Source organism: Podarcis vaucheri (assembly GCF_965113315.1).
Source record: "Podarcis vaucheri genome assembly, chromosome: 11".
Taxonomy (NCBI): Eukaryota; Metazoa; Chordata; class Lepidosauria; order Squamata; family Lacertidae; genus Podarcis; species Podarcis vaucheri.
This window is the reverse complement of record NC_138749.1, coordinates 11,158,698-11,186,547: the sequence shown is the minus strand read 5'-3', so window position 1 is coordinate 11,186,547 and position 27,850 is coordinate 11,158,698. Positions and strand designations below refer to the sequence as shown.

At 41.5% G+C, this 27,850-nt stretch overlaps 1 protein-coding gene across 5 annotated transcripts in view; it reads left to right on the top strand.

Moving 5' to 3' along the window:
• Positions 1 to 27,850, top strand: part of DYM (dymeclin) — a 164,740-nt gene that overhangs the window by 31,521 nt on the left and 105,369 nt on the right. For all 5 annotated transcript variants that reach the window (XM_082241932.1, XM_082241933.1, XM_082241936.1 and 2 more), the window contains 5 exons: positions 1,402 to 1,495; positions 4,333 to 4,466; positions 9,583 to 9,655; positions 16,171 to 16,296; positions 18,829 to 18,971. In XM_082241932.1, the coding sequence (XP_082098058.1) occupies positions 1,402 to 1,495; positions 4,333 to 4,466; positions 9,583 to 9,655; positions 16,171 to 16,296; positions 18,829 to 18,971 (570 nt within the window). The remainder of the gene's footprint in view (positions 1 to 1,401; positions 1,496 to 4,332; positions 4,467 to 9,582; positions 9,656 to 16,170; positions 16,297 to 18,828; positions 18,972 to 27,850) is intronic.

The window sequence follows — 27,850 nt, the reverse complement described above, 5'->3', positions numbered from 1 at the left end:
TTCATCCCCTTTTCTAAAAAAGAAAAGGATTTTAAAGCACTGTTTTCAAAGGAGAATACAGTGGTGCCCCGCAAGACGAATGCCTCGCAAGACGGAAAACTCGCTAGACGAAAGAGTTTTCCGTTTTGGAGGTGCTTCACAAAACGAATTTCCTATGGGCTTGCTTCGCAAGACGACAATGTCTTGCGAGTTCCTGCTGTCCCCCCCCCTTTTTCTAAGCCGCTAAGCCGCTTATCAGCTGATCCGATCAGCAGATAAGCCGCTAAAATAGCGCTAATCCGTCAATGGGCTTGCTTCGCAAGACAAAAAAACCGCTAGACGAAGAGAATCACAGAACGGATTCTTTTCGTCTTGCAAGGCACCACTGTATGTGTGGGAGATAAAGCAGAGGCGGTATACATAAAATTTGCAATCAGTGTTAGCTGCCTTTTTTTGAAATTCTGATGTTTGATCCTATCTAGAACATCTTTTGAATTTAAGAAGTGTCTTGATCAGTCAGAGGAAGGCATACTGGAAATCTTAATTATGAATTTTGAAATTTCTGTCCTGCCACATGGCTTCAAAAAGCTCTTAGACTGGCTTATAATATGGATTCTGTTTAACCGTCATGGCCACTAGCTGGACATGGCAGAACTGGATATTATGGGAGACTGGATATGGCAGAACTGGAACTGGATATTATGGGAGATTGGACGTGGCAGAACTGGATATTATGGGAGATATTAAAGTGGTTGTAACCTGTCCATATTTTACCCTCAGTTCATAAATTTAACATATTGATGATGATAAAGAAGATAAATGTTACAGCCGGGGTAGGGACAACAATTAAGTAAGAAATGCTGGTTCGACTTTGTGACTCTGTGCTGTCTCACATATAGATTCTGTGGAAACTTTTAAATTTGGGCTAGATTTAGACGAACGGCCTGTAGCACCCTCCATGCGTTTGCATAAAGTGGTGTGGTGCTCTGTTTCCACTTAGTACAAATCTTGAAGCATCTCTTTTCATAGGCACCATTTATGCTCCCTAATATCTAGTTCCATGAAGCCATTGAAGAACACTTAACAATTTGAATTCTATAGAATTTTATGAATACTTGTGGGAGGCATATGTGGGAGGCTACTCCTGGAAGTTATGCCATGATCACGTTACATGGGCTCTCCAAAAAGGTTGCCCCAAAGGCCTGTCTTGACCCTGATCTCCAACTCATGGCATGGCCCCCTTGTTTGCTTACACTTCAGATACTGGATTTTGCCCCTATGCAATTTGATTCTGAGCACATTCGTTAGGAAGTAGGCGCCACTGGGTTCAGTTTGGCTCATTCCTAGGTTATGTAAGTGTACATAGGCTCACAGCTGTAATGTTTGAACCTGAAGTGTAACCTGTACAATTCTTCCTCCTAGTGGAGAATAATCCTCGAACAGGAAATCTAACAGCGCTGATTAAAGTCTTCCTTTCTAGAACCAAAGAGTTAAAAATTTCAGCAGAATGTCAAAAGTAAGTGTAGCATGTTTGTGGGTTTTGTTCACCTTTGCTTCACCAGCCTGAATACGCACTAGGGAGCCAGCTGCTAAATTTTATTGTACTCAGAAATCAGCAATGTGGCTGGCATGCTAACCATCCTGGGTGCATAGCTAACTGCAAGTCTGGTTTTGAGTAATTCTAATAAACTGAAACTCTCATGTCAATAAATATTGTACGCTGTGGGTTCTGAGACCTTGTAGACAACAGCCCTGGCTAAATAAATCATGTCCCATTCAGGCCTACACAATTGTAAAATGAAGGAAGATAGATTGGTAGAAAGTTATTCCCCTTTTATCCACGAGTGTGCAGAATCATGGAATCTTCCTAATAGGTAGATTTTTCAGAAAGAAAAAGGCCTTCTGTCAAATAAGGGATTTCCCCCATTGTGAATAGTTAGCTGAAAGTAGATTTGTTATATAGGTATCACACATCTATACCAGTTTTGAAGAATTCAAAAAATGGGAGATCTGAATAGCACACAGACTATTTTTCTGCACAGATAGAGCAGACCTTGATAGGGTAATCAAGGAATATGCAATCTACATTTCAGTCTGTGCTAGAAATAGTCTGGGAGCTGTTCAGATTTCCCATTACCTTAGGGATCCCTGTCTCATGTTTATAGTGGGTTTATTATGAAATTTCACCAGAGTACTGTATCTTGATTTATGACCGTTTCTCACTTGCATGTCACTTTAAACCATAGTTAAACTAAACTCTGGTTTATTTTTTTTAAATAAAATATTTATTAAAGGTTTTAAACAATACAACAAACTTCACATTCACAACCAAAAAAAAAAGAAAAACACCATCACAATCAATCAAAAAAACCAAAAAAGACAAGAAAAACATACAAAGCATACAAAAAAAACAAAAAGCATAAAAAAGACATAAAAAAATGATTCAATTTCTTAAATATTATTTCCATAACCCTCTTTCTTGACTCCCTCACATCTCCCTTTTCTGTGTTCCCATTTACGAAATCTTGTTCAGCAATACTTCACCTTCTTTCAAATCTTATTTTATATTATACATTTCAGCTATTATGTCTCCAATTTCCCCCCTTTATTATCAGTTATTTGAGCTTGACATAATATTGTTCAAATTTCACCTTTGTTCTTATAAACCAATTTTGCATACTCCTTTCTAAACTAAACTCTGGTTTAAATGTGAACAGGTAGACTGCTCCTGCTGGGAAACCAGCCACGTTCTAGTTTAGTGTTGTCTCTGAACCCAGACTTGTGGTTTGTTTCTTGCCAGACAAACCATGAGTGGTAAGCAAGAACGAAGTGGTGGTCTGCTTGGAGAGAAACAAGAAATGAGCCCAGTTTTGGACATACTGCTGAGCCAGACTTAGTTCCTGGCAGTGCAGAAGCAGCAGGAGTGGTGCAGCAGTGAAGCACCTGCGATTTCAGCAGCTTGCATGAAAAGGCTGCATTTGAATGTGATGTGCATACCAAACCAATTAAGTTTTGCCCTCTGTTTTTTGGTCTCCCTTCAGCAGGTCACGCTAACTAGTTTGCAATGCATCCTGACATCAGTAGCTGAAAAGGTCAGACAGTCGTTTTGCATTGTGTAACTAGCCTATGGCGCTGCCTTCTGTTTTTATTGGCTGCTGTCTGGCTCAGTCTGCTGGCAAGGCCCATGAAGTTGAGCAACACAACATGGTTGCCGACATAATGGTAGATTGTAGAATGTAGGTTGCTTGAACGATATCCACCTCAACTTTATGCAAACTTCTTCCTATGAGTACTATGTGTCTGTAACATCAATAGAAGCTGAGGTTACACTCAGGGAGATATTTTGGGGTTGCAGATATAGTCAGCAAGGTATCCTGTGCACTAGATGTCTTTAATCTGATAATTTATTTCCAGTTAAACTGCTTTCATGTCTTATAATTGTGGGGATGAGGTATAATAATGTTGGAAAGCAGCGGTGTCTTAACAGACTTTGCTGCTTGTTGCACAAGAAATATTTCCTTGCATAAGGTTGTATTAATCCTTACACTCTGTGTACCCCTTACACAGAGTAGTGCTGTCCCAATTTTTGCTGAGGGTGGGGAAGGGGAGACAATAAAAATGGCTTCCCAATGCTTCTTTCTTACATTTATAGTCTGTGACTCAAAATTCCTTGGAGCTTAGTGTTTAAGATAATGATTTAGCAATTATTTTATGTGCGTGTTTTTTCCATCTACAATGTAGCAATCGCTTCTAATGTTGTGCCACCAGCTGTCTGGTTTGCAAAATAAACATTTGTTTTTCAGCTTAAGTGATTATTTTTAGGAGTATTTACAAACCAGCTTGATGAAGCTTTGCAGTTAAACCTCAATTTGTCTTAAATCCTGGGCATTATCTCTTGAATACACTACATTAGGATAGGATAGAAAATGTGAAATTCCATTTCCCCCGTTTTCTCCAACAAAATGGAATTTCTTGCATTGCTGAAAAGTGCTTCATTCTAACATTTCATTATGCAACTGGTGTAGAGATTTTTATTTTGAGCAGAAGGGAAGAAGTTCAACGTACAGACATATCTAGAAACTAAGTAGGACAGGAAAGACCTGAGACCGAACCGAACTCATGTTATATACAATAGTGATTCTTAGTATTAATACTATTATTCTTCGTGTCTGTTCAAATATATCTATCTATCACCCTTTTATTGCATATTTTTGGCTCACACAATACCTTAGTTTTAATTCATACAAGGTGGCCTACAGGAGCAGTCCTTGGCTTGCTGTAAAGCAATTCTTATAACCAGAATTCTTGATGTGTTTGAGGTATGTACCATTGAATCTTCTGTTTCTCTTTCAGCCACCTCTTTATCTGGCAGACTCACAATGCACTGTTCATTATTTGCTGCTTGCTCAAAGTGTTGATCTGTCAAATGTCAGAAGAGGAGTTGCAAGTTCATTTCACCTACGAGGAAAAATCACCAGGCTCTTATGGTAAATGTTTAACAATTTTAAGGGAACAAATGGCGTCTCGCATATGCTGAAGACTTCTGTTAAAATCTGTCATAAAATATGTCACAACACAGTAGATGTTGGGAAGATAAGATGGTGGACTTTGCAGAAGAGAGCCATCTGTGTTTTTCTAGAATATAGAGTAGTAAAGCTTACAGGAAGGGGATGGAAGAGAGTGACAACTTGGACTGAAATAGCTGCAGAGCCTTGTGAAAACTTTAATTACATGGTAGAAACCTGGCTGCATGAAATACCTACTTCTAACTTAGACAAAGTTATAAACATTACATCATAATATAGCAGATGGGAAGATGGGGCTGCAGGGGCCTCTCCATCTTGTTAGCTGGGAGATCAGCTCCATCAACCTTCTATCCTTGAGCTTTTTCCATTTCACCTGGTCATTACAAGAACTTTTGCAACTAAGAAACGATGTCAAGTACTGTGTGCTTTTTTCATCCTTTCTCCCAGTCTCTCTTTTTTGCTACCAAGAGCCACAGTTGATCTGGAACTCTGCACATGCTCAAGGTCTTGCCCTATGAGTATGTGCTTGGTATGTCTTTGCTCTGAACAAAAGGCATGGTGATAGTGCAAACCAAGAATAAGTTAAGCTGAAGCCCGGTATCGTTTTATTAGGCTAAGCCACAGTTGTTCCCACCAAGATCCTCCCCAGGGTGGCTGCTGAAGAGGGGAATAACTGATATGTGTAATGAATCATATATGGGTACACTTAATTTGTCCCCTAGAACCAGTGTTGTATCTAATGCAGGTACACCTCTAATTTGGTCGTTAGTTGTTTCTTGTGAGTAAAACAGAGTAACTAAGGTGAAGACCCTTGTTTGCATTTCCTGAGAAATGCAAGCCCAATTTCTGCAGCAGGCATAGTAAGACCTCTTAAAGCATGATCTGATTGGCTGAGGCTCCTTTCATCATTCTGTGACAAATTAGTAATGGGAAAACATAATTGTTATGGCTAATATCAATTCTCTCACTCTCTTTTGTCATATTCCTTCTATCCAGCCCTGACCTTAACAAGGTTCCCCTCTATGTCAGAGCCCACGTTTGTTAAGATGTCCCTTTCCTAGAATTGTGAACACCTTAGTCCCTGACTTGTTCAGTCTTATGGGTTTGATGCTGGCCAGGCTGCTGCATGTCACTCTTTCCCAAGTTTGCTCCAACCCTATCGATCAGGGTTTTTCTTTTCATAACTATTCCTTTCACCCCCTTTGCTTCCTCTTTTCATTCCTTGTCTCTAAGCAGTGCTTGTTCTTTCCAAGGTAATTCTGTTCCTTGCAATAACATTTGTGGTGGGCAGTTATGTCCAGGAAGGATCCTTAAATTAGTAGCTCTGTGCACACAAGTATAAGATGACACATGTATGTGTGTGAGAGATATGAGCAGATCTGAGAATGTTTTACTTGTCTTACCTTTAAGACAAGTAATTCTATTCCTGTGGGTAAAGCCTTGTCCTAATACAGGCTTAATAAGACAGGGCCACTCTAGAAGCCCATTTTTGGCTTAAGAGCAGGGGAAAACACTGTAAACGCTTCTGGTGGCATAATCTGTGATATTACAAAAACTCTACGACTACGTAATGTAGCTCAAGGCATTATATAGAAGTTACGAGAAAAAATGGCAACAGAAGGCAGGTTCTTACAATCCACGTACAACTTCCTGGTCTCTCCCCAACTGTGTGAAATTCAAAATCTCTGGAACTGTTGCCTGAGTAGCAGCCAGATTAGCTTTGTGGGACCAGATATGCACAAAGCTGAATTCTGCCACTAGCAGCTCTGTCATATGGAACACTTTTCTAGGGGGAAAGGTTCTAAGAGCCACCTTTCTCAGAATTGTCTTCTCCCTCAAACTGCATGTTTCTAGTAGAGCCCAACATTCCTTACACATTAAGGGGAGAAAAAATAAACAGTATTAGAGAATGATACAGGATGTCAGATGAGGTCTCTCTTCTAACTTCCTTTGCTTGATGAAGTGCAGTGTCATCAATATTTAATCAAAATAAAAAAATTCCTTCCAGTAGCACCTTAAAGACCTACTAAGTTAGTTCTTGGTATGAGCTTTCGTGTGCATGCACACTTCTTCAGATACACACTGAAGAAGTATCTGAAGAAGTGTGCATGCACACTGTGTATCTGAAGAAGTGTGCATGCACACGAAAGCTCATACCAAGAACTAACTTAGTTGGTCTTTAAGGTGCTACTGGAAGGAATTTTTTTATTTTGACTATGGCAGACCAACACGGCTACCTATCTGTAACTGCAATCAATATTTAATATTATTTTTAAGTATTTTTAACCAGTTCTGAAGCTAAAAAATCTAAGCTAAGATAGTCCCTGCCCTCAGACTTATAGTCAAAAATAATTGACACATAAGGGGAAAGGGATGAGAAGGGAAGAGGGCAGGAAAACAACTCAGATACTGATTTTTACAGTTCTTATAATTTACCAGCTGAAATAAAAAGTTCATGTAGCCTGATGGAATGACTGCTACTTGGTGCAAGTTGGGGGATGACTTTTGCAGTTAGTCTCAGTAGAGGTAAGAAGTCTGGGTGTAGATTGGGGTAGGGAACCTGTGGTCTTCCTAGTCCCATCAGCCCCAGCCATCATGGACCATGGTCATGGATGATGAAAGTTCAAGTCCAGGAAACATCTGGCGGGCTACAAGTTCCCCATCCCTGGGCTATGGGCCACATGGTATTTTTGAATAGGGAAAAACGTTTACAAGTATGTAAGCAGAATATATTGGAAACTAAGATTCCTGCAGTATGTAGCAAATCTTCAAATTATGCATTGAATTCTCAAAGAGCAGCTGTTTGGATACCTCAAGCTTCTGGAACAGTTAAGCTCTCAGCTCTCTGTCCTCCCATAAAACTCAGTGTAACTTTCTCTGCCCCACTTGCTAGTTCTGAGTGTTCAGTATAATATTCCAAAGGTGAAAGACAGCTTGGGCATTAAGTAAAGCACTACTAGTCATTAAGGAACATTAATGTTCTTTTACCAAGACCCTGACTGCACATTAGTATGTCAGACAAAACCTTAGAGCTGGTCCCATTCACGCTAATGAAGATAGCAAAATTTTTAGCAGTATGTTGGTTGAAGAAAGTGGCATTTAATTGCTTTGTTTAATAGACAGCATGACATCTTTAAAAAAGAAGGCGCTTGTGTGTGGTCTTGTTGGTTAGGAGCAGGGAACCAGAAGCCAGGAAATTGGAGTTCCTTCTTGGTGGTGATCTCTGCTTCACTGTGATCTTCTGCCAGCTGATTGTTTCCTGCTTTGGTTTACCCCTCTATAAAACTGAGATAATTTCCTCATTTGGAATGCTGAGACTTTAATGATGATGGCACATGATGTCCCTTTGTGCCAGTTCTATGAACTCGTGGTTTATAAAATTCTCTCAAAACATACGTATATTCGTGGATGCAAATGACTGACATGTCCCCAAGTAAACATAATGGAAGTGGGGGAAGATTCTTGTTGCCTTTGGACCCTATGAAAGCAATTACATTTTAAAGTCTTTGCTTAATGACTGTATTTCAGAAAAAAACACTTCCCACTACTTATTTTCTCAGCTGTGCAATGCCGATAGTAATTTTGTGAGGAAGCACTAAATTGAAAGAATTGTTAATTGTGCCTCCATTGGCCTGTTTTGCCCATTAAGGTAACTAAACTTGGTAGTCTTTAATCTTTTGAGAGCCAGTGCCTTTAATCCCAAACAGAAATATAGGACCCACTTTAAATTTTGCTTTGTATATGTTGCTTCCCTTTCTTTCTTTCTTTCTTTCTTTCTCTCTCTCTCTCTCTCTCTCTCTCTCTCTCTCTCTCTCTCTCTCTTTCTCTCTCTCTCTCTCTCCCTCTCCCTCTCCCTCCCTCTCTCTCTTTCTCTCTTCCTGTTTTTCCTCTATTTATTGTTAACTTTCACTTCCTTTCTCTTACAAAATCTTAAGCAACAATGACAACGGGCAACGATGCCATTGCTGCAACACATCTTTGGTTGGGGCTTGACTGCCAATGGATGAATGAATTGATCCATCTACAAATGCAGTTCAATTCAGAAAACTTTCAGTAAAAATTACACTTTTATCTCTTGAATGCCAATTTTTATTTTCTGCTTGCCCTCTCATTTCTCTTGAAATGCTCAAATGATGCTCAGCTGAGGCAGGAGACACCTCTGCTATATATCTTAAAAGTTAGATGAGCTTCTCATGCCGCTCTAGATCTGTGGTTCTCCGTCTAGTAGAGTGCTGGGATTCAAAACATGAAACCAATACAGAACACAGCCCAAAAAAGCCTTAATATCTGTATAGCTTGAAACTTTTAAAAATTTGTATGTAAGTATTACAATATTTAAGTCTGAAGAATTAAGCATAAATAATTATTGAGAACTAATGTGAGCCAGTGACCAGAGTGTTGGTCTTGTAGATCAGAGTCTGAGGATGAGTTCAGCTGCTCCCATAGACAAGTTTGGATTTGGGCAAGTTAGGCTAGATTTCCTATTTTGTAGACTAGGAATAAAAATCACCTGCTTTGGGTAGTTGTGAAAGACAAGACACACAAGGGATTGCCGAATTGATCTGTCTTCTCAGTCTCTTCATTTCACCCCTCTTCTTTCCCCTCTCCTGTTTTTCTGTCTGCCTGTCCATCAGTTCCTTCCATTCTTTCATTGAGACATAATTCTACTGAAACACAGGATTCTAACCACCTTCCAGAGAAGCTAGAACTGCTGTCCTTTTAGTTTGTTCCCAGTAGTAAGAGTGAAAATCTGAAGGCTCAGTTTAATTTTGTACGAATTTCACAAGAAGCCCCCTCCCCCAAGATTTCAACATTACATTCTGGATTTTTAAAGGCTTTTCATGAGGGGTACAGTGAGTTTGAACTTCAGTAAATGGGAATCAGGATGAAAATGACGAATTTTCTCTCAAGAGGGAAAGCAGATCATTCTTATTCTTGCTACTAATTACATTTGTATACAGCCCTTCATCCAAAGACCACAGGGCAGATCACAACATAAAACTACAAAATGAGAACACAAAATAGATTGCTAATATCAAAATATCCAGCAATGGTACTTTTCTTTGTTTTCTTTCAGGATCAGAATGTGAAGACCTTATGGAAGAGTTACTGTGCTGCCTCATTCAGCTGATTGTTGAGATTCCTCTTTTGTAAGTAAACTTCATGATAAAAGTTATGGAATGTCTGTTTCAGTTGCCTTCTGAGAAGATATAGTAAAATTACCAGCTAACAGTTTGCCAATTTTATAATAGTTTTACAAAAATAAAAATAAATGGTGACATTTATTTTGGACCAACTGCTGTTTGAAATGCCAGGAGCAATCTTTTGGGTATTGGTGAAGGTGTGGCAATAGGTCAGTGTTGGGCAGCATGGTACCCCCATACCCTGCAGATGATGTGGACTACAACTGCTCACCATATCCAGCTTCCTTGAATGGGACTGAAGGTGATTGAATCTCCTTCATTGGGGTTTTTAAAGCAGAAGTTGGATGGCCGTCTGTCATGGATGCTTTAGTTGAGATTCCTGCACTGCGGGGGACTGGACTAAAGAACCCTTGAAGTCCCTTCCAACTCTACAATTCCTTGATTCTATCTTGAGCACTACTTGATGCAAAGCAGTAGAAAAGTTTTTCAAACCTAGCTTGCATGCATATCAGAACTGGGACTGCTCTCTCTCTTTACTTATACTGCTCTGAGAAGTGCTTGCTACATGGCTATGGTTTATAAATACGTTTAATATAATTGCCATCCAGACTTATTGGATGTGGTTAAGCAACCCCTCAGAAGCCAGGAAACAAAAATAGTTGCCTTAGCATTGGATTTCTAAAAAGGTTTGGCAAATAATAATGGAAGCTCAGAGATCTCCCCTGTTGCCACAGCATTCTGTAGCTCTCGCCACCCCCTCTGCCACAGTCCTCTTTGCTTGCAGCTCTGTATCCACTTCCTGCCTCAGTTGTGCACATTGTTGGTACCTCCGCACACTGTGTTTGTTTCTGCTTTCTGTGGGTGGAGGGGGGGGTGTTAAAAATATTTCAAAGTTGCATTGTTGCATTGCTTTTGAGGTTGCATTTTTCTTTGCTTTCCTTTTGTACGTTCTTTATTCCAAATCTTTTGGTTTAAATTGGTGTTTTTTCTTCTTCTAAAGGTGGATTTGTTATGAGGCTATCTTAATTGGCCTTACATTTCGCTACCTCCTCATTTTTATGTATTTGTACCGTCCAGCCCTGAAAAATGTCAGCAGAACTTGTTTTCTGTCTCTTTTAGATTAGCCGTTGAAGTTCATGTTTCTCTGTTGGAGCCTTTTCATTTTTCACATTGCGGATTTCTTTTTCACTTGGAATGAGGTTAGCCATTTAGTATCCCGATAAAGGCCCAGCTGTTTTCTTTGGAAACCTCACTGTCATGAAACATGGTCCTGCCGTCATTATATTAATTCTTGGGCAGTTGCTGTCTAATGAATTTGTGGCATGATTTAGAGAAGTGATTCTGATGATGCAAAGAGGTATTGTTGGTACTTCCTGGAACACTGATACTTCTGTCTGGGGCAGATTAGAGGAAATGCTGAGAGGTGAAAGGACGGAGTAATAGATACACATTCATAAATCATTCTCTTTGTTGGAAGGCAGCGTGCGGCCGTATGGAGACGAGTGATAGCCGGTCACTCCATTTGAAAACAGTCTGAAACCACAGTCAAGCCCTATAAAAATCAATCACCAGGATGCAGAGTTGCATGCATCTAGTTCCAGGAGCCCAAAGGGCAGAAGATACGCATTTCTTGAACGGCAGCAACCTCATCCCCTAAAAAATGTGGCATGGTAGTGAGAGACCTTTGAAATAAGTGTCCAAATCAGTCTGTGATATGGAATGGAAGAAATAGCGTCTTCCGTTAAGATACCTCACTGATGATTGAAGTGAGAATGACTTCTGCACAAGTCAGAGACCATTGAGGCTTTTATTTGTTTTATTTATTATCTGTCCCTGCTATCTGGGTGTAGGTAATATTTAAAATGCCAGCCAGTCAAAATTATGAATGATTTTTATTTTATTTTTAAAAGAAAAGGTTGCTCAACACTTTAAAGACCCTTAAGGATGATGGGGAGTGGAAATGTTTAGAAAAAGTTTTGACCTTTTCAAATCTCACAACTGCTCTGCCTGCTCGGGTTAATGGGCATTAGTGGACCCCCTGCCAAATTATATATTTTTAAAGGGCTTGTGTCAAAACCTTGAACAGATGAAATTAAGCCTACAACTGCAAAAGCTGCTTTGGTATGTTATTAATAATATGACATATACACTAAATGATAGTGTAGCGCAATGTGAATGAAATGCAGCAAACCTTAGGCCTGAATTCATCCCATGTTGCTGAAGGGAGGCACTCAGAAGCTTTCATTTCCACTTCCGAGTGACAAAATGTGGTTAACGTTAACTGATTTGTTTGAAAAAGCCAGCTTGAGATCACTGAGTCTTATTTATTTCATGAAATTTATACACCACTTGGTTGAATAAACAAAAACCTCAAAGCTGTTTACAAAAAGATAAAACAAGAAAATCAAGACAAATTGACAATACTTTAAAAGCAGAAGTGAAAGCTTCAGAACGCCTCCCAGCTATGCAGCAGGAGGAGGAGCATGCAAGCCTAGGGCATGCTATGTGTCATTTCAGCTCATTTATGTTGATCTAAATTATGGTTTAGCATACTGTTTGAACGTGACCTGTGGTTGATTCAGATGTAATGACAATTCATCTTTTGCTGCTATAGGTATGAACAACCTTGATCTTAATCCACTTCCCTCTATATGTAAAGGGAGGAGATTAGAAGTTTCCTATCTTGGTGAATGTGGAACTATCGTTTGCTGTTGCTTCCAAATGCAACAGAATATGGTTGCTGTGTTTGGATGCAATAGCAAGCTGTGTTTTTTCGTTAACCATCTTAGGAAGTGTCTGTTATCGCATGTAAAGGAAGGAGATGACAGAACATGCTCATCTCATAAAAGCAAAGCATCATTCGCTGGTTTGCTATTATGTCTGACTTCAGCAATAAGAGTAAATCAAGTCCAGAAAAATCATGTAGGTTTTTTTTGGATGGTGGTTATGCAATGACTGGTGCAAGGATGCAAATATCCTTCATTTAGAATAATTCAGTGAATGTTTCATATCACTTATAGATGATAATTTTTACTTTTACGGTTGAATTGTAGAGCTATAGTCATGTTAAGGGTGAATTGGTTGATTTGCTTTCCACCAGTATGAGAAATGGTGGTAGTGGGGTTAGGTTCTGTGGCTTGTTGTTAGAAAACAGAAAGCCCTTAACACACATCATATTAAACTGAAATGTTTTTTGTTATTTGAATATAATGGTAAGTAGGGACTAGAAATCAAAATACTGACCATCTGAAGCTTACCCAGAGGCATGAAATGACTCGTAAACAAGGCATCTTAATTCCCTGTTGTAGCTTCTGAATGCACTCCCTTCCGTTCTGTGGAGGTGGGAGAATTAACTGGAAATATTTCCTGTTCTTTCCATGGAGAAGAGGGTGGCAGAAGAGGTCACGGTTGCTTTCAATTATTATTTTTTAAAAAGTACATTGAGAAGCTTCCCAAACATTTATGGATGACTGTAACTAGTATATTCTTTGCATGCATGTTTGCCATTAGTGGGCGTTAATTTTGGGAGCTATGCCAAGAGGAAAGATCAGGTTCACATTAAGTTCTTGTATTCGTACCCTGAAAATGATAATTGGATACTCAGCTTGCTTTGCAGTGTTCTAAACTGACCTATACTCTTTGGCAATTCCTCTTTCACCTTTTCTGGTAGACCCTCAGGAAGTATGGCAATCAAACCCTGTTCCTGTATTATTTGAAACTTGCAGTGTGGAACAACCAATTCTGACAATCATAATTAGTGATTTCTTTTATTAAAAAACTCTTAATGCTTCCAGTGAAATAAGTTAACTGGGTTAAAGTTGAGGTGTAAGAAATTAGAATGGCTTAAATAAGTAAGGTGGGCCAGTGTATGGGCAGCAAGCAGCTAAGAGTAGATCCACTGAAATTAATGAAAATGACTAAGGTTCATAAAGTTCAGTAGATCTACTCTGAGTAAAACTTAGTTGAATACCACCCTAAAGGCGTACCTTCCTGAACACCTTGGCCATCCTGGCATATCAGCAAATACAGGCTAAAGTGAAAATTATTAACCATACATGTATCCCTTCTCAATGGTGTATTCTATATGCTGAATGTAAGAATCAAGTACAGTGGTACCTCGGGTCACGTTACCTTTGGGTAACGTAACTTTTGGGTTACACACGGACCCCCGGAACGAATTAAGTTAATACAGTGGTGTCTTGCAAGACGAAAAGAATCCGTTCTGAGATTCTCTTCGTCTAGCGATTTTTTCGTCTTGCGAAGCAAGCCCATTGAAGGATTAGCGGATTAGCGCTATTAGCGGCTTTTAGCAGCTTATCTGCTGATCGGATCAGCTGATAAGCGGCTTAGCGGCTTAGAAAAAGGGGGGGAGGAAAAAAAACCAGCAGGAACTCGCAAGACATTTTCGTCTTGCGAAGCAAGCCCATAGGAGATTCGTTTTGCGAAGCACCTCCAAAACGGAAAACTCTTTCGTCTAGCGAGTTTTCCGTCTTGCGAGGCATTCGTCTTGCGGGGCACCACTGTATCTGGAGGGTCCACTGTAGACTTGTTTATTAAAAAGTGTGTAATACAAGGTGACACTTTATGATGTTTTATGTAATATTTTTATTCTCTCAGGTGTTCATGAAAGCACTTTAGTAGAAAGCAATTTATACATCTTAGTGGCCCTTTTGTTACACCTGTCATGTATGTGGTACTTCTTCTTGAGCAACTCCTGCTTAACTGAGATAACATTCAAATAATTCTTTTTAAATGGGAGTTGGCTGAGCGAGTCTTTCCCAATGAGCCAGCACCCAACTGGTGATGCTGATTTCATTGGTGGGAGCCCCTGGCTACAAGAACTGGTCATTCAAACATCCTAGCCATATGGGATAGGAGTTGTTTTTCTGTGCAGTATCTCCTGTCTGCCTGGGATGACTTTTAAAGACCAAAGCACAAGGATGCAGATTTCAAAAGAGAGACTAGAAAACTGCGCAAGGATGGTACACAGATTTGTGATGCATTTCTTTTAAAGGAGATACTAGAGAACATTTATTTAATAGTAGAAACATGTCAATTTCTTGTCATATCTAACATGTTTCAAGTACAACATACTCAAGTACAGCTTCAGAGGCAATTCCTTTGTCTTTAAAAACTTGCTTGTAACACATCTCTTGAATAATAATAAGTATTTTTCTCTTAAGAGAACACTTAAATGGTACATCACTTAGATATTTTTTTAATGTTGAGCTGTTTAGAGCAGTTTAGAAATGTTCTAAATAGTATACTTAGTGTTCCTTGTCTTTTGCTAAGGTATTCCTTAGCAAAAGGTAGTCTTTTGTTTGGAGCTAAACATTATGCACATGTACACATTATACTGCATGTAGGATCACTTTCCCCTTGCTGTAAGTCATGGAAATGTTGTGTCTCCACATCTGCCACTGCCAGATAATGATGTTGGGTGGAGAAGCACATGAAATAATGGCGCAGGGCAGGGCAAATGCTCCTATGTGTTACAGGGAGGTCATGTGACACAGGGACATAATTTTTCGCAGCGGCAGCTGGTCTCACATACCGTATAGCTCAGGGGTAGCTAATGTGGTACCCTCTTGATGTTGCTAGACAGCAACGCCCATCATCCATAGCTAGCATGGCCTATGATTGGGGTTGATGAGAGTTGTTGTCTGACAACATCTGGAGGGCACTACGTTGCTTACTGCTGGTCTAGCTAAATGTTGGTGTTTTATAAGTAGTAGTAATGAAGCCTCATATGTCAGACAAAGCAAAACAAATACATTAGAGACAGTGTTGTGTAGTGGTGAGAATATTGGTTGGATTGGGGTCCGGGAGATCTTCAGGAGTTCCGATCCCCACTTGGCCATGAAGGTCTCTTGGTGAAATCTACCTTGTAGGACAGTTGTGAAAATAAAATGAGGTGAGAGGAGAACAGTGTACAATACCTTGTACTTCTTGGAGGAAAGGCGGAATGTCAATGTAATAAATAAAAACAAAAGATAAATGGAGTTCCATTTGATTTGTTAAGACAAAAGGTGGGTGGTGGGTGTTGGAAGCAATGAGGGAGCTAGAAATAGGACAGTATTTAATACAGTGGTACCTCGGGTTAAGAACTTAATTTGTTCTGGAGGTCCGTTCTTAACCTGAAACTGTTCTTAACCTGAGGTACCACTTTAGCTAATGGGGCCTCCCACTGCCGCCACGCTGCCGCCACGCATTTCTGTTCTCATCCTGAAGCAAAGTTCCTAACCTGAGGTACTATTTCTGGGTTAGCGGTGTCTGTAACATGAAGCGTCTGTAACCCGAGGTACCACTGTAGTGTATTCTTGATTCATTTCATACATCTGGAAGAGCTTCTGTGACATTGTTGACAGGAGCTGGGGCCCTTTCCTTATTCTCAAGGGCTTCCTTGCTCTAGGCTTATTGCAAACACATTAATTTCAAGTATTTGCTCATAATCGAAAAATTCAGCTGTCAAATACATATTCATTGGTTTTCATTAATCCTCTTACTATTTTTCTTTGCAGAGACATAACATACAGCATTTCTCTAGAAGCTGTGACGACTTTTGTTGTTTTCCTCTCCTGCCAACTGTTCCACAAGGAAATTCTGCGGGAAAGCATCATTCATAAATACCTCATGCGTGGTCGATGGTATGTTCAAACCACAATGCTGCTTTCTATATAGATTGTTTTCATTATTGGAGTTCACTGAGTTCTTGTATCTGCCGCTTCAATATTATAAATGCTTTCATTTAGTTGGGATGCCAGAGTATCTCTCAAACTCCTAGTGAACTGAATCTTAACAACTCGGAGAGATGAGAAAATATTCAGCTCATCTAAATAGAAGTGTGTCAAAGCAGTAAAAATAGAACGCTGACTCTAAATGTGAAATAGTTTGCATGTGGGTGTGTCTACATACAATCCCACTTTATTATACATATGCAGAATCCTGTGGAATATAGAAAGTTCAGCCATTCTATATTTTATTTTTTAAAAAATACAGAACTTTTTTCAGAGTACAAAGTGCTTCACAATTGTTACTGCATCTCTTTGCATCTGAGGCACCATTTCTCAAACTGTGTGACTGTGGGTGGGGTAGGGTGGTGGGCAGTTAGCTGAGAAATCCTTCAGCGGTTAGGGGCTTGGGTGTTGAGGATTATCAGAGGCAAGTACAGAAACCATTGATCCTGTCCCTCTTGTGGAAGATGAGCTGCTTCACTGAAAAACTAATCTCACCACACCCTGGGATACATAACATCTTTTCCAAATAAATAAATAAATAGACCAGCCTCTGGGTTTTTTTAGTAGGATTTTGATCAACTGTGTACAGAATGCAATGTCGTGACTCCCTTTCTGAATTTTATTTTAATAATAAACTGGTTATTGTTTTTTTTAATAAATGTAAAGCCTTGGGGTGATAGTCAAGGAGACCTTTATGCTCTCCCAAATTATCTAGGATTTCTTCAGATTTTCTTTACAGCTATAACTTATTTATTCATATTTCTGGATCCCACTGTAGATTGGGGTTCTGCAGGGGTGGAGTGTGTTTAGAAGGTAGGGTCGAAGTCAAAAAGCGTTTGAGAAACTGCTTACAGGAAAGTTGGGTTGAGAGACAGTGAGCTTTATGGATAAAGTGAGGATTTGAATCTAGACATAGATAATCTCCCATGTGCATGTGCAACCATGTGTTTCTTGCACAATATTAGCAGCAATGCTTTTCCAAAGACATTTAGTGGCTTGCCTTCATTTATGTTGAACATGCCCCTTTTTTGCCACTAAAACACAGAGAAGAGAGTAATATATAGTCTCTCATAGTCACAACACCATATGCCAGAAAAATATTCTTGTGTGGTCAATATGTCAAGGAAGCATATAATCTGATGGTTATTTCCTTTCTGTGAATAAATACATCCTGCATAAGTCAGGGGATGGGGAGTTGGAAGTTTGATGCTTAAATCAAGATGATGATAATGTCAAATGTAAACCATACTTAACTAATCTGTTGTCTGAGACTGCATTCACCTAAAGGACTTTACAGAATCCTAGCAGACAGTCTCTCCTTTCCATCTATGAATGAAGTTATCTCTGCTATTTCCCCCCAATTTAAACAGTTGAGACATGTGCAAGTTCAGTTGATTATTGATATTATTGACCAATATGTGCAACGGAGTGGAAGGCAACTGCAGGGTTTTCACTTCCTTTATGGAGTGGTGATAAATCCAGTTAGAATAATCTTTAAATGTGCCTGGTCAACCTGAACTACTACATATTTTGCAAAAAGTAAATGTAAGCACTCTTGCCAGGATTAAGAAAGCAACTTCAGGCAAACAGATCCAGAGAATTGTGCACACCTTTTGAAATTTTCGGCATTTTTCTGTTGTTCAGCAAAGCCCTTCCCCATCCTAAAAGGTAAAGGTAAAGGTACCCCTGCCCGAACGGGCCAGTCTTGACAGACTCTGGGGTTTGTGCGCCCATCTCACTCAAGAGGCCGGGGGCCAGTGCTGTCCGGAGACACTTCCGGGTCACGTGGCCAGCGTGACAAAGCTGCATCTGGCGAGCCAGCGCAGCACACGGAACGCCGTTTACCTTCCCGCTGGTAAGCGGTACCTATTTATCTACTTGCACCCGGGGGTGCTTTCGAACTGCTAGGTTGGCAGGCGCTGGGACCGAGCAGCGGGAGCGCACCCCGCCGCGGGGATTCGAACCGCCGACCTTTCGATCGGCAAGCCCTAGGCGCTGAGGCTTTTACCCACAGCGCCACCCGCGTCCCTCTTCCCCATCCTACCACACCATAAATTGTTTCAAAAACAGTCTGCCATGTGGCATGGAAGACTGCTGTTTGAAAAGAGGAAGCCTTAACCTGCTTTTGCTTACTTGTGTGACTCTCTAGGTTGTTCATATTTTCACATCTTTGAAAGTATTGTGGGGTTGGGTGTCCTTCAAAATAGAGGCTTTAAAAATGTCTAGTTATATGGTTATTTTGATTGCAATGCTCTTACATGTATCTCCTGCTGACCCACTGCCAGTTAGGGGAAGAAATCTGTTTTAAACCTGGCATTTTATGTAATTGCATAGTAGTGTCATCCATCCTAATGAGAAGGATGGTAGGAGAAAGAAATCTGAATTTTATTGTAGTGCCATCCCAAATCATTCTAAATTTCTGGCTCTGTTTTGCATTTTCAGTCTCCCGTATACCAGCAGACTTGTGAAAACATTGCTATATAACTTCATCAGACAAGAGAGAAGTCCTCCCCCAGGGACACATGTCTTTCAGCCAGAGTCAGACGGAGGAGGACTGCTTTATGGAATTGCATCAGGAGTAGCAAGTGAGTCTTTATGTACTGGTGCTACCTATGTATTTGTCCATTTCTCTTTTGAGGGTTTGATTCTACTGTATCTGTGGTTTGCTTGCTTTTCTGCAGGAATGTTGTTTTTATGGGGGTAGTAGGAAAAACAGAAGTGGACCAGGACTTAAGCTGTGCAGAGTGCAAGGGATTGTGCTGTAGGTTTTACTAAGACTGGGGGGAAAGCCTTTCAGTAATTAGATGGCATAGAAATCTGGAGTCTCTGTGTGTTGCTGCCTTCAGTGCTTCCACTTTAGTTTACATACACATTCTTCTAAAATATGCTCTTTTGAGACTGGTATGACCTTTATAAGAACTGGACGGTAAAGGTAGTACCCTTCATTACTATCTGTTTCCACACACTATGTTACCTAAGTAATTTCTACTCAATTTGTCTCTAGGCCATTGAAGTTAAGCCTCATGGGCATAGTTACAAGTGTGTCTGATTATATGTCCAGCTAACACTCTGAGCCTCTTGGGCTTGCCGATCAGAAGGTCAGCGGTTTGAATCCCCACGACAGAGTGAGCTCCCGTTGCTCAGTCCCTGCTCCTGCCAACCTAGCAGTTCGAAAGCACATCAAAGTGCAAGTAGATACATAGGTACTGCTCCGGCAGGAAGGTAAACGGCGTTTCCGTGCACTGCTCTGGTTCGCCAGAAGCGGCTTGGTCATGCTGGCCACATGACCCGGAAGCTGTACGCTGGCTCCCATGGCCAGTAAAGCAAGATGAGCTCCGCAACCCCAGAGTCATCCGCAACTGGACCTAAAGGTCAGGGGTCCCTTTACCTTTAACACTCTGATTGTTCCATCCTGCTGGATCATGGACCCATACCTGGAGATGCAAAGTGAGACTAAAACCCTCAATTTTGGTTATGTGAAGTGTCCTAACTACTTTTGTACCACATCTCTGTATTAGGATTTTTCCCCAAATCATTCTGAAGATATTAAATGCAAACAGTTGTGAGCACAGGGAGTTATTTTCATTGCCATGGCAGTTACATGTATCAGTACTGAGTACCGGCTTAGTTTCTTTGCCATATAATTGCACACTACCCAGCCTTCTTTTTCTCAGTTTTGAAGTGAATAGATTTGCCTTCTCTTCTCTTCTCTTCTGATAGGAATCACTTTTTGGTATGCCCTGCCTCTTTGGGTATCTGTTTTCAGCATGAATCAATTCTGTGTCTGTAAGGAATGCTGACAAGTTCTAACCACAGTACTGTGTGTGGTAGGAAGGCTTTCATGTGCATTTTATTTCCTCTCCCCCCACTCCCCTGTCTGTAACTCTTCTGCAACAAAAACAATTAAAGCAGATTGTCTGCACTTCCTCCCTGCTAAAGACCCCACGGTGAGCAAAATGTTAATCTTAAACATACTAGCAGTTTTCATTATTGTCTTGTCTCAAGCCAGTAGAGAACAACAAAGACTTGGTGAAGTGTCTTGGATGTACTATGATGCAAACATGATACATCTGCATGAACTAGAATTAAACTATTATTGCATATAAGGCGGATAATGGAAACCCTGTAGCTTTGGCAGCAGAAGTTTTGTTGAAGAGGGCTGTGGCTTATGGGTGGGTGCTTAGAGCATATAGATTTTTTTCTTTTGTTAGGAATTGTATTATTATTCAATAATTTTTTTTTTAAAAAACCACCTGCTTGCTAGAACCAGAATTAAGGCTTTTACCTGTTGGCTCAAATCTCACAAATCTGATTGGATGTTAAGGCTGTTGCCTTAACAGATGTCCCACTTGATCAGCAATGATGTAAAGGTAAAGGTACCCCTGACCATTAGGTCCAGTCGTGACTGACTCTGGGGTTGTGCGCTCATCTCACTCTATAGGCCGAGGGAGCCGGCGTTTGTCCGCAGACAGCTTCCGGGTCATGTGGCCAGCATGACAAAGCCGCTTCTGACGAACAAGAGCAGCACATGGAAATGCCATTATTTTCCCGCCGGAGTGGTACCTATTTATCTACTTGCACTTTGACGTGCTTTCGAACTGCTAGGTTGGCAGGAGCAGGGACTGAGCAACGGGAGCTCACCCTGTTGCGGGGATTCGAACCGCCGACTTTCTGATCAGCAAGTCCTAGGCTCTGTGGTCTAACCCACAGCGCCACCTGCGTTCCCTCAGCAATGATGTAGAGTGTCACAAATTGTATGTGCTTTCATCTTACCCCCATGCAACCATACCTTGCCTTTCTTTCTGGCCCAAATCCAGATGGGGGAGACGGGGTGCCTTGGGCCAGCCAGTAGGTCCCACTCTAAAAGATGCATTTTTATCAGCTATAGAATTTGGGGACTTATAATACCAGGACCTCCCCCCCCCCGTTCCGCTTAACTAGGCATAGGCAAATTCGGCCCTCCAGATGTTTTGGGACTTCAACTCCCATCATCCCTAGCTAACAGGACCAGTGGTCAGGGATGATGGGAATCCGAGTTTGCCCCTTAAAATAATGTTTGCTTTGCTTATATTTCAGCTTTCCTCTAAGGATCTCAAGTTGCTATATGTGGTTATTTCTCACTCTGTTATCCCCACAGCAACCCCTGAGACAGGTTAGAATGGAGTTTGTGTGACCGGCACAAGGTTACCCACTCATTCATTGTCCAGTACTCTGGCAACTACACTGCACTGACTCTCACTGTCCTGATCTGTTCATTCACAACTGGCCCTCTTTCTTACCAAGCTGGTTCTTACACATTTCCAGTGATATTTGGAGTGACCCTTGCCTACAGGCTCCCATTCTATAGGTGCAAGTGCCCCTGGGGTTTGGATTCCAATATGACTATCATCTCTACAAAGATCACCATGTGCTAATATGTGGAACAGACACTTTGTGCTGGATTGGGGAAGCAGGGCAGAAGGTACAATCAGTTTCATAACCTTGGGAAATGCTGTGACAGCAACTATATATGCATGTTATTTCTCTCCCCATACCCATTCCCTCCTAATGATGAGGGCTGTCAGCCTTTGCAAAGAAGTGGGTAATCTAGTAATTCAGAGTCTTCTATTTTTATATGTTGAATCTGTGCTGGAGCTACCTTGCCAAGCACATTAAAAGTGGGCTCATTTTTACTTGCTCGGAAAGTTTTCAGTCAAGCCCATGACAGTGCACCTGATTCTCCTCTTGGAGGCAGTAAAAGAGCATTTCTTTGTTGTTTGGAGTAAGTGTACAGTAGACAGCTGATAGGAAAGAGCCAGCCTCCCACAACCCCTCTGGGCTCTGTTGAATTTACAAACGTGTATCGACTTGCCATGCTAATGCTGTTCTTTCAGACATTGAATAGTAGTTGTTTTCTCTCAAATCACTGATAAATTGCTTAAATTGTTCCAGACGGGCTTTTTAGAGATTCCTGACAATACAGGAATTTCTTCCCTCCTACTTTAGATAGTGGATTATTTCTCTGGCAAGTGTATCAAAGTGTTTAAGGCATTTCTGCCACATAAAGAAAGGTGAGATTTGGTGTATAGGTAGTCAAGTGCAGCTTGATTATTGGAAAAATAGAAAGACGACGCACTTTTTGCTTATGCTGCTCAAAATTTGCAACGTTAACTCCAGCTAGTGCTGTGGCATAGAGCAATCCAATGCATGTATGGGATTGAGAATGTGGATTTGCTTTGTCAGCCTGGAATGTAACTTTGAAAATAGAACAAGCCACACAAAAGGGATTCCCCTTTCACACATCTGAACCATGGTTTATTTTTTACGTTTACTGTACTATTCCCCGGAAAGCTCAGAGGAGCTTATGTCAGGTTCCCAGTAGTACCCCTTCCAAGCACCAGTCAGATCCACACACACTCAACTTCAACGATGCTACAGCATTGGGCACTCCCAGGTCATTCACTACGTGAGTCCTTGCATTTATTCTCCCAGTCAAGAACATATCTGAGTCTGCTAAATTGCAAACTCTGTTTGCTAGTAAAGGGTAAAGGTAAAGGGACCCCTGACCATTAGGTCCAGTCATGACCGACTCTGGGGTTGCGGCGCTCATCTCGCTTTATTGGTAGGAGCCGGCGTACAGCCTCTGGATCATGTGGCCAGCATGACTAAGCCGCTTCTGGTGAACCAGAGCAACACACGGAAACGCCGTTTACCTTCCCGCCGGAGCAGTACCTATTTATCTACTTGCACTTTGACGTGCTTTCGAACTGCTAGGTTGGCAGGAGCAGGGACCAAGCAACGGGAGCTCACCCTGTTGTGGGGATTCGAACCGCCGACTTTCTGATCACCAAGTCCTAGGCTCTGTGGTTTAACCCACAGCGCCGCCCGCGTCCCGTATTTGCTATTTGATAGTATCTTTATTAAAAAATCCCTGAGCAGGTAGGTTCCTACATGACAGGGTTGAGGAACCTCCTGCAAGCGAGCATTATTAGGCCTGGCATGGGTCCCAGTTTGCCCTGCAAAGGTGTCTTCCGCAAGCCATGTCCACCTGCTCAATGCCTGGCATCAAATGTCATCGCAGGTGTGGAGCAAGTTAGAGGTATAGCTGCCAGTGAACAATTGGGAACCTTAAAGTCTGCCCCTAGTTATTCCTTGGCAAGCAAGACTTGCTGTCAGTGCTGATCAGCGACAGAATGCCTGCTGGGCATAACTGTGCCATAGAGTTCTGAGTGGGGAACTCATAGCGCAGCTGACCCCTTTCCCCAAGCAGGGCTTGCTGTAAGCGCAAATATTCTTTTACATCACTGGCTTGGTGATGGAAAGCATCTTCCTCTGGTGGTGCAGCTTGAGCTGAGCCCAGAAAGAAAAAATACTGCTTTGCGCCATCTGATGTCATTGTGATGCCAGGTAGTTGACAGGTACAGGTGGTCCTGTTACAGTGCCATTAAATCATTGCAGCCATCAGGAAGGAGCATGGGATATAATATAATTCATTAAATAATAACCTATGGATCCTTGCCTTAATGGCATGCTCTCTGAAATGATAAGATAACAATTAGCACTGAGTCAAAGTGGAGGTTGTGTTTTCATGGGGGAAAAACCTTCCCCTATGAAGCATGTTCCTCCCCTTGTTACAGCGGGTATTAGGAGCTAAGCAAATTGGGGCAGACATCTTCTGCTGTTTAGAGTGCAGAGGGGGTAATAGTCCTCACTCTGATTTGGCTTGGAGATGTTTTCATTGTGCCAGAGTTCCTCTGCTATGGGGACTTTATAACCCTGGCACTATATGATATCTGATGTAGTCTGCAGGAAGTGCCATCATCAAAGCAGCATCTGAGAAGAGCGGTGAACAGAAGTGGGAAAAGCAAATTTTTAAGGATCTTCCGGGCATTCCAGGCCTTCCAAACTTTTTCAGCTGTAAAATATTTGCCCACAACTTTTGCTCTGCCCCAATGAAAACACTGTACGCTTGTGTTTCCCTTCTGAGAGAAATGGGCTTCTGATGTTGAGGTAGCAACCAAGCAACATGAGTAAGCTGCTTCCTTGTGGTCTCAAAGCTGACATACCACATGGAAGAATTTTGCAATTCTTAACCTCAGAATGCTTTGGGCAACTTTTTGTTGGAAACCCAGCCAGCAAGTGCCATGAATAAATAAATGTTTACTTTCTGATAATTTAGAAATCATATGTTTAGGTATTGCATTCATATACAGTTTTTACTGTATCCTGCAGATCTAACTCCCAAATATTGCATCCTCTAGCTTAGAGTGTGGTGTAACACTCAAAAGCCTCTGCTTCTGTGAGTCTGCCCAAACATACGCAATGTCTCCATGCCAGTTTGCATATCTCTGGAAGCCCCCACTATGGATATGCAGTTGGGCTGATTCAAGGATGCTTGGAAGCACTGTGCCTGCTGCATGGAGGGCTGTAGCAGTCAAGGGCTTTTCGGCAGCTTCCATGTGGGCACGGTAATTTTAATTGCCCCCCCTCCGAATTTTCTAGGCATGGCAACAGATGTCAATATTAAGGAATCTGTTCTGACAGAAGTTGGGCAACAGCCATGGCAAGTAAGGATATTTGTCTTAATTTGCCTTTTTGGATCTGAAGGTTGAGGGAAGTTTTCTTCTACTTGTCCCATTTGTTTTTTTAGACATAAAGGCTGGGTTAAGGATGTAGGAAAGTTTCCGACTTTGACATTTATTTCTTTTAATTTAGGCCAAGCTGTTAACGGGATTATAACAAACAACATTATTTTTTCAGTGAACATTTTAAAAGAACCAACTCTAATGAAATATGTTCTGCCAAGCTTGAGTTTCCAACACAAGTATGAGATTTTTTTTTTTTTTACGTAACCTCTGATAAATGGCTGTTTTTCCTTTTGAACAAGCCATCAAAAACATTTTCCTTCTTTCTGTGAAAGTTTGCCCAGCCAAATTATAACAAGACTAAAATAGTGTTTCTGTGCTTAGCAAAATAACAGTGTGTGGATAAAACTAACTACTTAGCTGTCACGGATTAAATTTAATTGCCTCCTTCCAGTTGGGTGGTTATAGATGAGTTGATTTGGGGCTTTGTGCTGCTACATTTGGGCAAGAGTAGGGTGACTTGTGGCACATGAATCTATTGGCTTTTTGAGTGTCTTGTTCAGGGTGACTGATTTGGAGGAAGAGCAATGCCGTTATTGGGGAAAAGTGGGATTAAGGTGAAGAAGCACTGATTAATTATGGTTGTCACTGTTTTACATAAGGCCACTGCTGGTCTAAACCTTTTTGCCAGCTTTGCAAGCCATATCCTCTTCCACTTTTACACAAGATCTTGGGCAGAGCCGAAACAGAGCCGCCTCCTCTCAGGAACCCATTGCACTGTGAGAGAATGACTTCTCTTGCAGCTCATAGTTGGGACAGTCTTGCATATGTCATGCACCTGGTTTGTATTAAGAAGGACTAGTGATAGGAATTGTGTGCTGCAGAGATGGAGAAGCCCATGCCCAAGGGCCAGGCCTCTCTGTTTGACCCTCTGAACTCTCACCAGACCACATCCTGCCATCCACCCCTGGCCATGGCCTCCTTGAGTGTTTTTACTTGGGTGGAATGTGTCCTTAGGCAGTATATGGCGTTTATTGGCCTAAGGTCTTTGACACTGTAAATCATACTGCCCTGTGGACTGTCCTGAAAATCAGCTGCCCAGATAAATTTGTGAAGATCCTTCGGCTCCTCCATGATAATATGACAGCAACAATCGCAGATAACAGTGGCTCTCAAAGTGAACCATTATCAGTGGGATCAGGTGTTAAACAGGGATGTGTTATCACCCCAACCCTATTTATTATTTTCATTGCCGTGATCCTATACATTGTCAAAGGGAAATGCCCCACCGGGGTAGAAATCATATATTGAACAGATGGAAAGCTCTTTAACTTGAGTAGGCTGAAAGCAAAGAGTAAGGTTACCATAACTTCCGTCACAGAGCTTCAGTATGCTGATGACAACATAGTGTGTGGCCTCTCAGAGGATGACCTTCAAACCATCCTAAATATCTTTGCAGAAGCTTAAAAAAAGCTTGGCCTATCACTCAACATCCAAAAAACCAAAGTGCTGCACCAACAAGCACAAAACAACCCCTTTGCAGTGTGACAAATCCAACTCCATGGTGTAACATTGGAAAGTGTCGATCACGTCTCCTACCTGGGCAGTTATCTTTCCACAAGGGCCGACATTGATGCCGAAATCCAACATCACCTGAACTCTGCGAGTGCAGCTTCCTCCTGACTGAAGTGCAGAGTGTTTGAGGACCGGGACATTCACAGGGAAACCAAAATGCTTGTTTACAAAGCTATTGTACTACCAACCTTACTGTATGCTTGTGAAACATGGACCACTTATAAACGCCATCTCCACCTCCTCGAAAGATTCTCTCAGCATTGTCTCCGAAAATTTTTGCACATCACTTGGAAAGACAGGCAAACTAATGCCAGTGTACTGGTAGAAGCAAAGATCACGAGTGTCAAAGCAATGAGTCTTCAACATCAACTTCATTGGACTGGCGATGTTGTTCGGATGCCTGATTATCATCTTCCAAAGCAACTACTCTATTACAAGCGTAAAAATGGAAAGTGTAATGCTGGTGGTCAACAAAAGAGGTTTAAAGACTCTCAAGGCAAATCTAAAAAAAATAGTATAAACACCGACAATTGGGAAACACTGGCCTCCGAGCACTCCAATTGGAGAACAGCCTTTTCCAAAGGTGTTGTGGACTTTGAAGACGCTCAAACTCAGGACAAAAGGGAGAAACGTGCTAAGAGGAAGGCACGCTTGGCAAACCCTCACCATGATCAACTCCTGCCCGGAAACCTATGTCCCCACTGTGGAAGAAGAAGAAGAAGAGTTTGGATTTGATATCCCGCCTTTCACTCCCTTTAAGGAGTCTCAAAGCGGCTAACATTCTCCTTTCCCTTCCTCCCCCACAACAAACACTCTGTGAGGTGAGTGGGGCTGAGAGACTTCAAAGAAGTGTGACTGGCCCAAGGTCACCCAGCAGCTGCATGTGGAGGAGCAGAGACGCGAACCCGGTTCCCCAGATAACGAGACTACCGCTCTTAACCACTACACCATACTGGCGTAGGACTTGTGGATCCAGAATTGACCTACACAGTCATTTACGGACTCACAGTTAGGACCGTGTTCCTGGACGGCAATCTTACTCAGCTTCAAGTGATTGCCAAAGAGAGAAGGAGGAGCCTGGAAGGCCAGAGAGGAGTATGTGTAAACTTCTGGCATTTGCCTGGCTAAAATGTCACCTACTGTACTAAGCTAAATTACATTCATTGGTCTGCACATTTTTGCATCAGGCCCCATTCACTACTGGTTTGTGCCAAGACCATCAGCAATTTTGAAGTGGTCCATTTGGGGGAAAGTTTGGGAACCACGGTATTGGAGCTTTTTCCAAAAGAAGTGTAATATGACCTTTGAATCTTTTCCAGGTTTGA